General features: G+C 36.4%; 1 protein-coding gene across 3 annotated transcripts; it reads left to right on the top strand.

Moving 5' to 3' along the window:
• Positions 1–740: 740 nt before the first annotated feature.
• lman2 (lectin, mannose-binding 2) lies at positions 741–12,707 on the top strand. 3 transcript variants are annotated; one of them, NM_001081747.2, is made up of 8 exons: positions 741–992; positions 3,751–3,869; positions 6,875–6,992; positions 8,956–9,038; positions 10,219–10,380; positions 11,409–11,523; positions 11,620–11,739; positions 11,816–12,707. In NM_001081747.2, exons 1-8 carry the CDS (start codon positions 806–808, stop codon positions 11,974–11,976), a joined length of 1,065 nt encoding a protein of 354 aa, NP_001075216.2. In that variant the 5' UTR covers positions 741–805; the 3' UTR covers positions 11,977–12,707. The 3 variants fall into 3 exon arrangements, with proteins under 3 accessions (NP_001075216.2, XP_005173229.1, XP_073777549.1); XM_005173172.5 differs by lacking the exon at positions 8,956–9,038 and adding an exon at positions 9,078–9,157 and having other exon boundaries at positions 788–992; XM_073921448.1 differs by having other exon boundaries at positions 788–992; positions 8,956–9,157.
• The last annotated feature ends 578 nt before the right edge of the window (positions 12,708–13,285 follow it).

The raw sequence follows: 13,285 nt of genomic DNA, 5'->3' as shown, positions 1-13,285 counted from the left end.
ATTATTTATTAATCATAACATATAATAAAACATAAATTGAGGAAATTTATTATTTAAGAAGTGTTTATCAAACTGGTTGCCCTTCACATTAATCTGTACCCAAGAAGTAGCTCTCAGTTTTAAAATCGTTGGTGACCCCTGATCTAATTAATTCATTCATTTTCTTTTTTGCGTAGTACCTTTAATAATCAGGGGTCGCCACAGTGGAATGAATCGCTGGTTTAATGCATCTAATTAATTAATGATTTTATGTATGGGTTGTTAACACTAAAACTACTTCGGTTTTTTTATTATGTATACAACAACTAAAATAGTACATAAACAATTATCTAATGAAATTGCAAAAACAAAAATGGCCGTATAAACAAATAATAAAACAAAAAATATTTCAAACCAGCAATAAGTTTAAAACTACAATAAAACTGCGATAGTATCTCAGCAATACTAAAATTACACTGATTCTATAAAACAAACGTGGTACAAAAATAGTATTTCTGTCACATTTCAGAAAAAGAAGCTAGCTTATTCAGTTTTACCTCTTAAAAGTGTCAATTTACAGCTTCAAAATGTAATTTTACCATTTTTCAAATATATGAAAAAATATTTTTTAAAAATCGACGACAGAACTTCGGCTGATGTTTTGTCATAAAACCCACACAAGTCCTCCACCGACACTAGGCTTTTACAGTAAAAATCTATGGTGCCTAAATATGCTGTCTAGTTAGGCTGCTCACTCGGTTTTGAAACGCAGCCCGCGTCTTTTCTGCGCAGGAAGTGAAGGCACGGAGAAAGGAAGACGTTAATAATGACACGAGAAAGAAGCCCTGCTCTATGGCTTCACCCTCAACCAAGTGTTTCTCGTAAAATGCCGGTGTGTCACAAAATACTCTTACTTTTATGGCTACTTCACTTTTCTTCCGTATATTCAGATATAACGGACGGGAATGCGGAGCACTTAAAGCGGGAGCACTCGCTCATTAAGCCATATCAGGGTGAGTAGCTGCTGTAGCCTCCTGCTAGTAGTAGAATGATAATAATACTGTACTTTTGGGCTGTCTTCACCTCATTTAACTATCTCTAAACTGTTTTAGGGAGTTTTGTTCACTAAGCTGGGTGTGATGTCAGCTAAGTTATCTCCTAATGTCATGACTATGTATTTTATTGGGAACTTGTAAGCTCAATCAGGAGTACAAGCAGGCTACATTAAGTAATACAACTCCAGTGCAAACAACTCCAGCAGCTCCTTTATTTGAACAGGTGAGGGCAGTTTGGATTTTAAGGTGCAGGTTGTTGTAAGGGAATCTGTGAAATCATGCAAACTGCCCATAAACTACTTAACTGAAGAAACTGATTATATTTTGATGAATGTTCTGACGAGTGTTATACATTGGGGTCCAAATATCTAATCAGAAGTGAAAGTCTTGTGTGATCTATATTGTATAGTACACGTTTTCTACACGGGTTTGTGTAAAACTTGATAATCCTGTTCTCCAGCATGATAAAATGAACCAAAGAGGATCTAATACTAGTTTAAAACAAAAACGTGACCATTCATACAAGTCACATGATCTGTGTCACAGGTCCAAAATAGCTCATGTTCATTCAGAAACTTTGTGCATTTCCAGTTTTACTGTAATAAAAATAAGATTCGATTTCATTAGCAGGAAATAAATGCCACAAATTAATAAAATATGACCTATTTTCTATTTGAATATATAATTATAAAACATAGACCTTTATTTAAGTTTTTTTTTTGTAATTGGCTTGTTCATAAATGGTGGTCATAAATTTGCACACTTTCCTACTATGTATTTGGTAAAAACATTATGAGATGCACTAAGTCTAAATTTAAAAAATTGACAAATTTGACCACATGGTGAATACAGCACATCTGAATTAGTCAAATTACAAAGATCAACATGATATAGAATTAACTTTTGGTTAAAGTGAATAGGGCTGGGTGATTAATAGAAAAATAATCGACATTCAGAACCTATAATCGATCTAATTTTTCCAGGATGATTTTTTCAACTTTCCCTACTTGTAACTGCACCCCCTTTGTTAAGGGCTGTGCCTGATTTTTACTTCTGCGGACACTTTGCAGCCACATCTGATCTCTGGTCAAGTAGGACGATGGACTCATACTTGAGAATTACTTTGCACTACATTGATAATGGTTAGAAGCTGCAACAGAAATCTCTTTTGATGGCATATAAAACTTGTCAGTGAACTATGAGGGCAAAAAAATTAAATAAATAAATAAATAAATAAAATAATCGTTCATAAATCATAATCAAGTTAAAATGATCAATTAAACGAGATTTACATTTCAGGCCAAATCGCCCAGCACTAATTGTGAAGTAATTATTCATTCATAGCAAACATCTCCTTGAGAGAATGTGAGATTTCAGATGCAGTCATGGTCAGCACTACAAATAGTAACACAAAACACTAAAATAATACCACAAACATTAATTAAATAAAGTTAACAGGGTTTCCGCCGGGTCTTAAAAAGTCTTAAAATGTCTTAAATCTCAAAAGCTAAATTTTAGGCCTTACAATGTCTTTAATCTAATGAAATACTGTGTTGTCGGTCTTAAATTTTTTTTAATGGGTCTTATGTTTTATTTGTCATGTATAGCTACCCAATCTGGCCATTACACCCATACGATTACCAACAATCCATCTCAATAAAACTTTAAACTTTTTATTTAAAAATAGCATTTACTTGCTTTCCATTACAGTAACATTTGCTCAAAAGTTTTCCAGTTATTTACTGCTGAGGATACTGACCTGACCTATAGTTTTTATTAAATTATTTTTATTGTAGTCTGAAGTTATGGACAGCTATGTTTTGTTCTGTTCTTGTTAAGGATTATAGGGTTTGTAAATGGATATATTTGAAAATTAATTACAAAAAATTCTAACCAAAAATATGATTATTGTATTATTAAATGTATAAAATTAATCATTTTTGATAGGATAAGTGGAAGTCTTTTCTAACTGGAATATTCTTAGCATTTAGCCCTGGACAAGCCTAAAATTTCATTCATAATGGTCGTAAAAAATGTCTTAAAGTCTTAAATTTAACTTGGTTAACGATGTACGTCACTAAAAACAAAATGCAAACAAATGCAAACAAAAATGCAGTTAAAATTGTTTCATGAAATATTAACCACAAACTTGACCGTGTTTTTTAAAGTTTATGTCAAATTTGACTTGTCTGTATAATGACAAAGTTGAATCAGCTACATTGTTTACTTTGGTGTTTTTATTAAGCTTGCAATAAATTGTTGGAGCCATTTGTGATATTTATATAATTTTTTTACTTTATTTGTTTTATGATTATTGAGTAATCAAGAATATTAATATTATGCTGTGTTATTCTGTGTCATGTATCAAGTGGTTTGGTCACATAGATTAGCTCCACCTATGTTTTACGTCAGTTTACCTGTTTGGGTAAACATGTTATAGGTGTGATCAGCTGGCAGGAGTAGCAAGGAAACGGTTTTTTGACCGTTTTGTTTGTGTCATTTGTAGGACAATCAAATGAATTTTCAGATATAAATGCTTGGATGCATTGTAAAACATCACTGCTTCTGTCAAAACGGCTCAATATTCACCAAATGATGTCAGAGACCGTTATATAAATAAATACATATGTAATATTATTTATTTTATAAATTTTGACAATAGTAAGATTAATTAGTGTATAAAGGATGTGATTGTTTTTGTTTATCTTTTAATCAGGTGTTGGGTCGAGCCCTTCAAGTCAGTGGGACTTTTGGGGAAGTACTTTAGTAACCAGCCAGTATGTGCGCCTGACTCCAGATGAGAGGAGCAAACAAGGCTCCATCTGGAATACAGTGGTGAGTAAACAGCCTGCTGGAACTAAAAACCTACAGCAAAAGAAGTATGATCACATTAGCTAATTTTTAGGTGAAAGGAAAAAAGTCCATTGTTTTCCCAATAGAAAGATAGATTTTGAACAATATCTGCTAAAAGAAATTGTGAAGACAGGCCTGCTGTGGGCTATGAGTTTGTTCAATGTTTATGTCATTGTTAAACTCATCTGTTTTTTAATAACAGTAATACTAAATTGTAGAAGCAATAGACCCTTTTCAAAATTTTGGGTTTCTCAGCAGCAGAAGTCATGATAGTTTGGTAAACTGATGAGTTCAGACTGCATGATTGTAGCCCTGATTTTGACTCTCCGACAGGTTTTGAGAAATTGCCGAAAAATGCCTGAAATCACAGGCAAATCAATGCTCGTTCACGTAACAGTCACACAGTGAGAACTATCAAATATGTGATCTGAAAGAATCACAGATAAGTCGTTGAGCTGTCTGGAGTATCTGGAGCTGTCGGCTCCACTTAAATCATGCCGTGTGAAATGTTTTCTTATTGACAATAACATTGGCGATTACCTATAGCCAATGAGAGAGCAGCATCCACTAGTATGGGTATCTGCAGGCCAGTGGGAGTTTGGGGGAGAAGTTAAAAGCACTTATTTTTGGTCTATTTGGGCCCAAGAATGGAGGAAGAACTAGTGTAATTTTGGCAGGAGCACCCGTGTCTGTTTGACGTGTCATTTATGCAATGTCACAACCAGGTCAAAAAAAAATAGATGAGGAGAGATTGCTAATTCCCTTCAAAGTCAGGTGAGCAATAGAAGTACCATTTCTACCCCACTAAAAGGTTCTTTCTCATTATGTAGTTAATAACAAAAGATATACTACATGACCTCATGTTATTTCCATGTCACTTCTCGCCAATGTTTGGTTGTGAAGTGTAGTTTGTGGACTGAGACAAAGTTGTTGGCGATTCTCCTACTGTAATGTCATGCAGTGTGAAACCTCCTGTCGCTGATCCATTCTACAGTGTAAACACAGCAGTGACGGAACGCTACCCCAGATAGTCATGCAGTATGAAAACATCTGTGACACGACTACTTTGAAAATCATGCAGTTTGAACTCATGGGAGAGTACCACAAATAATGATTTTTGCCTTCCAATTTTCTCAAAAAACAAATGAAAAACTCCACAATAGTGTTTTCAAGACTGATAACAGCAGTCAGAAGAGAGATTTACTGTCCCGCCCATAAACACTGCGTTAACAACAGCTTGCAAAAGCACTGACCTAGTTTTTTTTGTCATTTGATTTAAAGATGGTATAATGCAAATACTAGATTTAAATGCACCTTCAATGTCTTGTGATAATGGTCCATAAAAGACAGGGTGTCCTCAGAGTCTAAAAGTCTTAAATATCTGAAACTAAATTTTAGGCCTTAAAAAGTCTTCAATTCACAGATATATAGAGTGGAGGAACTATGACGTCACTTTGTAGGCTAATCGGCTGCTAGCATAAAACTGGTTCCCTCGTGAAAATCCCTATAGAATTTTCCCATAGGTTTTCGAAGATTGCGAATAATAAGCTCTGTGTTCAAACACGGTTCATTACACTTACACATTTTGTTTAGCCGGATAATTGTCACACGAAAATACAACTTTGAGCACTTTTGGATCTTAAATGCAAACGCAAGACTTGAAAAGCTAACATTAGGCTATAAACGGACTACAGCGCCCTCGGGGCGCTCGTCAGTGACGTCAGCCCCACCCTGCTAGAGACGACTTATCAAGCTTATTTTATAGAAATAATGTCCATGACAAAGAGTTAATCTCTCTGTTTATTATATTATAATCCATGCTATATATTATAAACTAATAAATACGCAAACACACATAGACCTACGTGCCTTTTGGATCGTTTTTACATGGGAAATACATCTGCTTTGCTTTGCGGTTGTTCTAAAAGTTTTAAAAATGTGTATAAATGTGCCAATATAGTATTATTATGAGACATATTTAAATAAGTGTATCGCTCGCATGCACATAGCCCGCTTACCTTAAACAGACGACAGAAATGAGACGTGAGGAGAAAAGTCTATCAAATGCCTGCAAGTTCCATCATCATGGACACAGATCAACATTCAATATTCCTTTTTTGTCACGAAGTATAGCGATAAGCAGCCCATACAGTCACATCTGCTGCACGTTTTATGGAGGAGTGTAAATACGGCAGTTAAATGTGTTCAGATGAAGAAAAAAAGACGAGAAATCACTTGATCGATTTAAAATGACCGTTAATATGTATGTATTTTTACACATTTATTCACATGTTTGCATTACTGTAAACAGGAAAGAAACAGACTGCTTACCAGTGCAGCCTATCTTCATAATATCGTTTAATTAAAATAAATGATCAACAAATTAGTCTGTCTCAACAGCTTTTACATGTGAAGGAATTATATACACACAATCTGAATTCACAATTAGAATAATACAACAAAGTATAAAATACTATTCATGAAAATACCTAAATCTCAGACAAATCCAAACGCCCAACACAAGTGAGCTGCCCGGAACTGCTAAAATGCTAACTCGCTTCCGGGTTTTTGCATACAAATTGACGTTATCGTTCCTCCACTCTATTGTCCTGTAGGTCTTAAATTATTTTAGATGGGTCTTAATTTTTTTTTATGTAAAGGTAACCAATCAAGTCAACACATATCCAATTACCAACAATACATCTCATTAAAACTAAAACAGTTTGTTGTGCATACATTTAATTTATTTAAGTTTTTATCTTTAAAGAGTTTAAGTTAGTATGTATACAACTAGGGTCAGCTTGTTTTTTTGATGTGGCAAGTAAAACAAATTCCGCTGGGCTATTAAAAAATCCTTAGCGTTAAGCCATATACAAGTCTAAAATTAAAATCTTGATAGTCTTAAAAATGTCTTAAAGTCTTCAATTTGACTTTGTGAAACATGCTGAAACCGGTAAGAGTAATTCATTTGACTTCTCCCTCTGTAGCCATGCTATTTGAAGGACTGGGAGATGCATGTGCAGTTTAAAATTCATGGATCAGGAAAGAAGAATCTCCATGGGGACGGCTTTGCCATGTGGTACACAAAGGAGAGACTACATCCTGGTATGTTTAAAAGCCGTGACACAGTGCAGGAAAACAAGTGAAGGTTCAGATCCCATTCTCTTTCTGTCACCATTTCCATTGTGCACTTCATAAATTTAAATGCGAGTTAAAATACTGTTTATAGGGTCTTTTGCACTTGAAGAAATTTTTCCATAGTTCCTAGAACTATTGGTGGAGACTTTTGTCATGTTTGTATTACAGGGACTGGGGATGACTTTTAGCTCTAGGAATGGCATTTAAGGAAACCAAATTAGCTACATAAAAGCAAGGTTTATTTCAGCACAATAGAAACTACAGTGACGTGTGAATGCTTATGGTTGATAGCATCATGCCATTCAAAACGATGGTATGTATTATTTCATAGTGTAGTTTGCTTGCCACAGCCATATCACCCTGCAACCCCAGACCGGTTACTCACTAAAGCTAAGCAGGGCTGATCCTGGTCAGTACTTGAATGGGAGACCTCATGGGAAAACTAGGTTGCTGAAAGTGGTCTTAGTGGGGCTCAAACTGAGTTCTGTGTGAGTTCTAATGTCCCAGTATAGTGAAGGGGACATAATACTGTCGATGAGAACTGTCATTCGCATCAGACGTTAAACCAATGTCCTGGCTGTCTGTGGTCATTAAAAATCCCATGGCACTTCTCGTAACCTCGGTGTCCTGGCCAAATGCCCTCTTTTGGTCATTACCCGCCATGACCTCCCAATCATCCCCATCCACCAAATTGTCTGTATCACTGCCTCTCCACTGTCCCAATAGCTGGTCTGTGGTGAGCGCACTGGCGCTATTGTCCTGTGGCTGCCGTCGCATCATCCCAGTGGATGCTGCACACTGGTGGTGGTGTGGATCGACCCCCCTCATGATTGTGAAGTGCTTTGGGTGTATGGCCATACACGATAAATGTGCTATATAAATACACACATTACATTACAGTTTAAATTCTGATTTATACTTCTGTGTTGAGGGATTGCTGTACCCCAAAGCACCCCATTGACTTTTCTCTTTAAATGACACAGCTTCAGCCCAATTTATATTTCAGCATCGAGTGAATGCCCCCTCGCCATCGTGACCATATATTTCTCCATTCTGTCTGTCTGTGTTGCTCTGCAATAACATGTCTGCTAGTTGACTCTTTTTTTCTTATAGGTGTTTTTTCTAAAAACACTGAAATTTTGAATTGAAAATATTCAGACTAAAGAGAAAGTACCAGAAATGTGTGTTGTGCTACGAAGTTGACCAGTCACAGGTTCTGTTTTCTGCATCAGTTTGACTTTACATTTTTTGAAGGATACACCTTACCTACTGCATACACTCATCACAGAAATATAAATTAAGCTTTAAATATCTGCATTCCATCTTCATTATCAGTAAACGTGTGAGAGTGAAATCACTTCTGTCCACATAATGCATTCTCTCCTTGTTGCTTGGCAATAATACTTCTAAAAAGCCAGTTGGCAGTGGGGTTTATATGTTTCACTGTCAGGTTTTTTTGCTGTTTTTTTTTTTTACTTTACGCTGGAAAAGTATGAAATGCTTCTGTAGTAGTAGCTCAAACTCACACTTTTGGGGATGAAAGGTGGGAACCTCGAGACTTTCTCTGACTGACTCTGAGGCTCTTGACCCCATCACAGCTACCAAGCTTACAGATCTTGCACCATGCGCTGTCACAATGTGCAGTTCATTTTTTTTTAGATGTGCGTTAAGGTATGTCTCCTACGAAGGCTTATCTACCACGTGGACTCAACAAAGAGCGTATGAATGCAATCAGCAAAATGGCCTCGGTGAATTTATTTTGCTGCTAACCTGGTCTGGCAATTAAATCCTACAACTGCAATAAGTTTATTAACTACCTAATGCGAAAGCCCCTCGTATGTTTGTAAAGTCTGTTTACATGTGTGTGTGTGTTCCATTTGCAAGTCTGCTCTTTCTTTCCTGCTGTTGATTGTGTCATACTTTCATTTAGGCCCAGTCTTTGGAAACCAAGACCATTTTGTAGGCCTGGCTATTTTTGTGGATACCTTCCGTAATGATCTCCAAGGAATGGATGTAAGTGTGCCATACTCATGGGTCCTTCTTTCTCTACAGGCACCGTGTTTGGCAGTAGTGCCAAATTCCATGGGTTGGCCATTTTTATAGACACATACCCTAACGATGAGGCTCCGGATGTGAGTTGAGAGATGTGAAATGTTTGTGTTTTTGTACCATCGTCTGAATGAAGCTTTGCTTTTCATGATCAGAAACTGACTTTATGAGAAGAACATCCAAATGTTACCCTGGATCACTTATATACATATCTAGGTATATTTGGAGGAATACAAAGTACAAGACGAAATTGTTGATTTTTTTTTTTTCTGCTGAAAAGTCATTAGTATACTAAGAAAAAATATTTAGTTAATTTCCTGCTGGAAGTAAATCAAGACTTATTTACTTTAGTAATATTATATATTATAATATTATTAGTAATATGCATTCCAAAAAACTTAGCTTGAACAACTTTGAAAGTGATTTTCTCAGTATTTAGATTTTTTTTATTTTTTACAAATATTTGTATCTCTGCCAAATATCATCATATCATAACAACCTAAACAATAGAAAGCTTACTTATTTCGATTTCAGATGATGTATAAATCTCAATTTCCAAAAATGGATCCTTATGACTTGTCTTGTGGTCCAGGGTCACATATATCCAAATGAGCAAATTTGTTTGGATGTAGATTTGTTTGGAATATTACCAGAATGTTGGATGTCTGGCATTTTTGGTCTGCTTCTGGTCATCGACCCCTCACCTTCCTCACCTGGAAACGAAAATAAAAGGGATAGTTTGAATGTAACTAAGTTTCTGGTAGTTGCATTAGAATATCTTACATTTGCATTTGTATATCTTACACTTGGATTGTCCCTTCACTCACATTCAATGTTGATTAGTTGAAATGATTTCAACTTTTCAAAATTCTACAAATAAGCAATGCTTTTTTCTGTTTTGCCTTCACCTGGTCCATGTCATTTCCTTTCTCTCACCATTCATGCTTTTTTGAAGCGTTTCATAAAAATGAATCAGATTATATTATTCGACAGTGGCTTTTTATGAATTTAGATAATACAAGCTGAATTAGAGACAGCTTAATAAAAATACAAAGTACTAGTTTGGTAAATTGCTGTGTATTTAACGTCAACGATATAGGCAAAATCAATGTATTTATTTTGATGAATGTTCTTTGTCCTCTAGCGCTCCTTTCCATACATTTCTGCGATGGTCAATAACGGCTCCCTGCCGTATGAGCACGGGAAAGATGGTCGCTCTACTGAATTGGGAGGTTGCTCTGTTGAAGTTCGAAACAAAGAACATGACACATACCTTGCTATTAGATACTCCAAAGGCAGACTCACGGTAAGAACTCAACAATTGTAGACATTTGTTTGCGATAGGGTATATGCACAGCTAGTGTTTTTTCCCATGCCAATAAACATCCGGTGAATGGTCAATGTGACTTTTTTCCAATTTTCTAAGGTTCCTTTTACAGCATCGATAGTGTAATGTAATTAAAATACAATCAGTCAAACAGACTTCAGCGTTCACTTCGTTATTGAAGCGTAAACTGAGATGTAAAGCCGTTTACATGCACACGCCCGTCAGGATCAGCAGGTGAGCGCGGAAACACCATCGAAAATTCATTCATTCATTTTCTTGTCGGCTTAGTCCCTTTATTAATCTGGGGTCGACACAGCGGAATGAACCGCCACCTTATCTAGCAAGTTTTTACGCAGCGGATGCCCTTCCAGCCGCAACCCATCTCTGGGAAACATACACACTCGTACACTACGGACAATTTAGCCTACCCAATTCACAGGTACCGCATGTCTTTGGACTGTGGGGGAAACCGGAGTACCCGGAGGAATCCCACGCGAACGCAGGGAGAACATGCAAACTCCACACAGAAACGCCAATTGAGCCGAGGATCGAACCAGCGACCTTCTTGCTGTGAGGCGAATGTGCCCACTGCGTCACCCTCCATCGAAAATACTGAAGTATAATAAATGTTCATACTTTAAAGACATGGTGGGGGAGAATATAATTAAAGCAGTGCTTCTTATACAATCTGAAACACACTTTATATTAAATATTAGTCAAGCAATGGAGATTGTTGATTTTTAAAGAAAACAGACCTTAAATGTAATGATTTTGTAACAGTATACAGTTCACCGGAAGTGCTTAACCCAGGTTACCACAAAATTAAAAGTCCTTCAGCATATAGCCTATTATGAAGTATATCAGGGCAAACTTAGCCTTGCCTGCTTTAAAATGGCCCAATCAATAAGCAATGGCTTCCTTCAAAATGTGTCAAACCAGATTTCTTAACAAGCTGTGTAAGCACGCCATGTTCTTCCTCATGATAATGTTACTATCATGGTTTACAGATAATGGTGGATGTGGATGATCAGAATGACTGGAAAGAGTGTGTTGATATCGGTGGTGTTCGCCTTCCTACTGGATACTATTTTGGTGCGTCCGCGGCCACAGGAGATCTGTCTGGTAAGTGTGGCATCATCTAGTTCATGCTTGACGGGTCCTTTTCAGTGTTTCTAGTGTCTTTTAGCAAACTTCACCGGCTTGATTTCTTCTGAGCAGATAATCATGACATCATCTCCATGAAGATGTACCAGCTGATGGTTGAACACACTCTTGAGGAGGACAGTCAGGATTGGACTAAGATCGAGCCCAGCGTCAGTCTCCTCAAGTCGCCAAAAGGTAAAATGGCTGACATATTCAGGTCATTGGCAGATTTGTGTTGATGCTTTATCTTGTCGTTTCTCATGCAAAACAGATAATATTGACGATCCAACTGGAAATTTTCGAAGCTCACCCCTCACCGGCTGGAAGGTCTTCCTACTTCTTCTTTGTGCCCTGTTGGGAATTGTGGTTTGTGCCGTGGTTGGTGCTGTGGTCTTTCAGAAGCGCCAGGAGAGGAACAAGAGGTTCTACTAAACCACAGGATTTCAAAGAACTCTGGAGATTGTGGGTGAAACAGCATTAATGTGAATTTTGAACAGCTGTAAAAATGTTGATATTAATGAAGTGCTCGAGTGGAAGAAAGCTGGTTTGAGTCTGAAGGTAGGATTAGGGGCTTTGAAGAATTTAGTTTTTTAAATGTTGGTTTGTCTAATTTGGGTCTGTGTAATGGCAAATTCCACATCTTTATTTTTGTACCCTTTATATATCTGATTTGGTTCAAATCAAAGCTCCATTTCAGTTCTTGTTGATCTTATTTTATTTTTTTTCATTATCTTTTATCTGTGGTTTCTGGAGTGATTGTTTTCAGCTTGCATAAATTGCCTTAAGAGGATTTTAATGGACTGCACAAGAAACTGATGGAATGGTCCTCTCAAGCTGATTAAATCAATGTAAATATTTAAGCTTTTTTCTAAAGTAACTGCCCTGGTCCCTTCTCTCTTCAGTGTAACCTTTGAGCCTTTTTTTAACCATGAGAGTTAAAAACCTTGAACCAAAAGAGAAGCTAAGTGTTTTTATTACTGCAAGACAAAAGGATTACATCGTTGTTGTTTTTTGTTGTTTTTTTTTCCGCCTCCATACAAAGTAATAGCAGTGCACTGATTTACAGTTGTTTTGAAAGCTTCCATGAGCAAATGGGCAGTGACTGTAAAATGATGCTTTTGGTGAGAAAATAAAGCAGTTCTAATAGTGGACTTGTTAACTAATTTGGTTTGCTTTTTCTGTTTTATCCACACACATGAGTTAATTATTATTTAACAGTATTGTTAGTTTAACACTTAGTTAAACCCATTTCACCACATTAAACCAATGATAAATATAATGCAGCTTAAAAACTGAAGTCTTACAAATATCACTGGAATATTTTTGGTTGTTGCATGACAAGTTTTTAATTACATCAAGGGTGTAGAATTAGCGTGGTCGGAGGGAACATGTCCCCACCAATATGCACAAATTAATAAAATGTCCCCACTAATAATTTAATTGCCTCCAAAATAAAAAACAGAATTTTTGACAAGACTCAGGTGAGACACGTACATGAGCAGCTACATTTCAGAGAAAAATGTCAGTCGCTTTAATTCATGTTCACCACCAGTCCACCATAATAGTTACTATGAATGTGCAATTAGTTTAAAAAATTGTTTTGATTTTGGCCTTCATGACGATTATGAATAATATAATAATAATATAATATAATGCTCGGGGTTGTGGGGGTTGCAAATTAGGTCCCCACCAATCTACAAATCTACACCCTAGAACACCCTACTGTTTTATGTCAAATCAA

The sequence above is a fragment of the Danio rerio genome, chromosome 14 (assembly GCF_049306965.1).
Source record: "Danio rerio strain Tuebingen ecotype United States chromosome 14, GRCz12tu, whole genome shotgun sequence".
Classification (NCBI taxonomy): Eukaryota; Metazoa; Chordata; class Actinopteri; order Cypriniformes; family Danionidae; genus Danio; species Danio rerio.
The sequence above is the reverse complement of the archived record's forward strand: the minus strand, read 5'-3'. Positions and strand labels throughout refer to the sequence as shown.

What these genes read in the sequence shown, in the direction of transcription:
- lman2 (NM_001081747.2), top strand. Translation starts at nt 806, where the DNA reads ATGACACGAGAAAGAAGCCCTGCTCTATGGCTTCACCCTCAACCAAGT. An exon ending in ATGATCTCCAAGGAATGGAT is followed by an intron (nt 9,039 to 10,218) that starts GTAAGTGTGCCA and finishes TTTGTCCTCTAG; the next exon opens with CGCTCCTTTCCATACATTTC. An exon ending in GGCCACAGGAGATCTGTCTG is followed by an intron (nt 11,524 to 11,619) that starts GTAAGTGTGGCA and finishes TCTTCTGAGCAG; the next exon opens with ATAATCATGACATCATCTCC.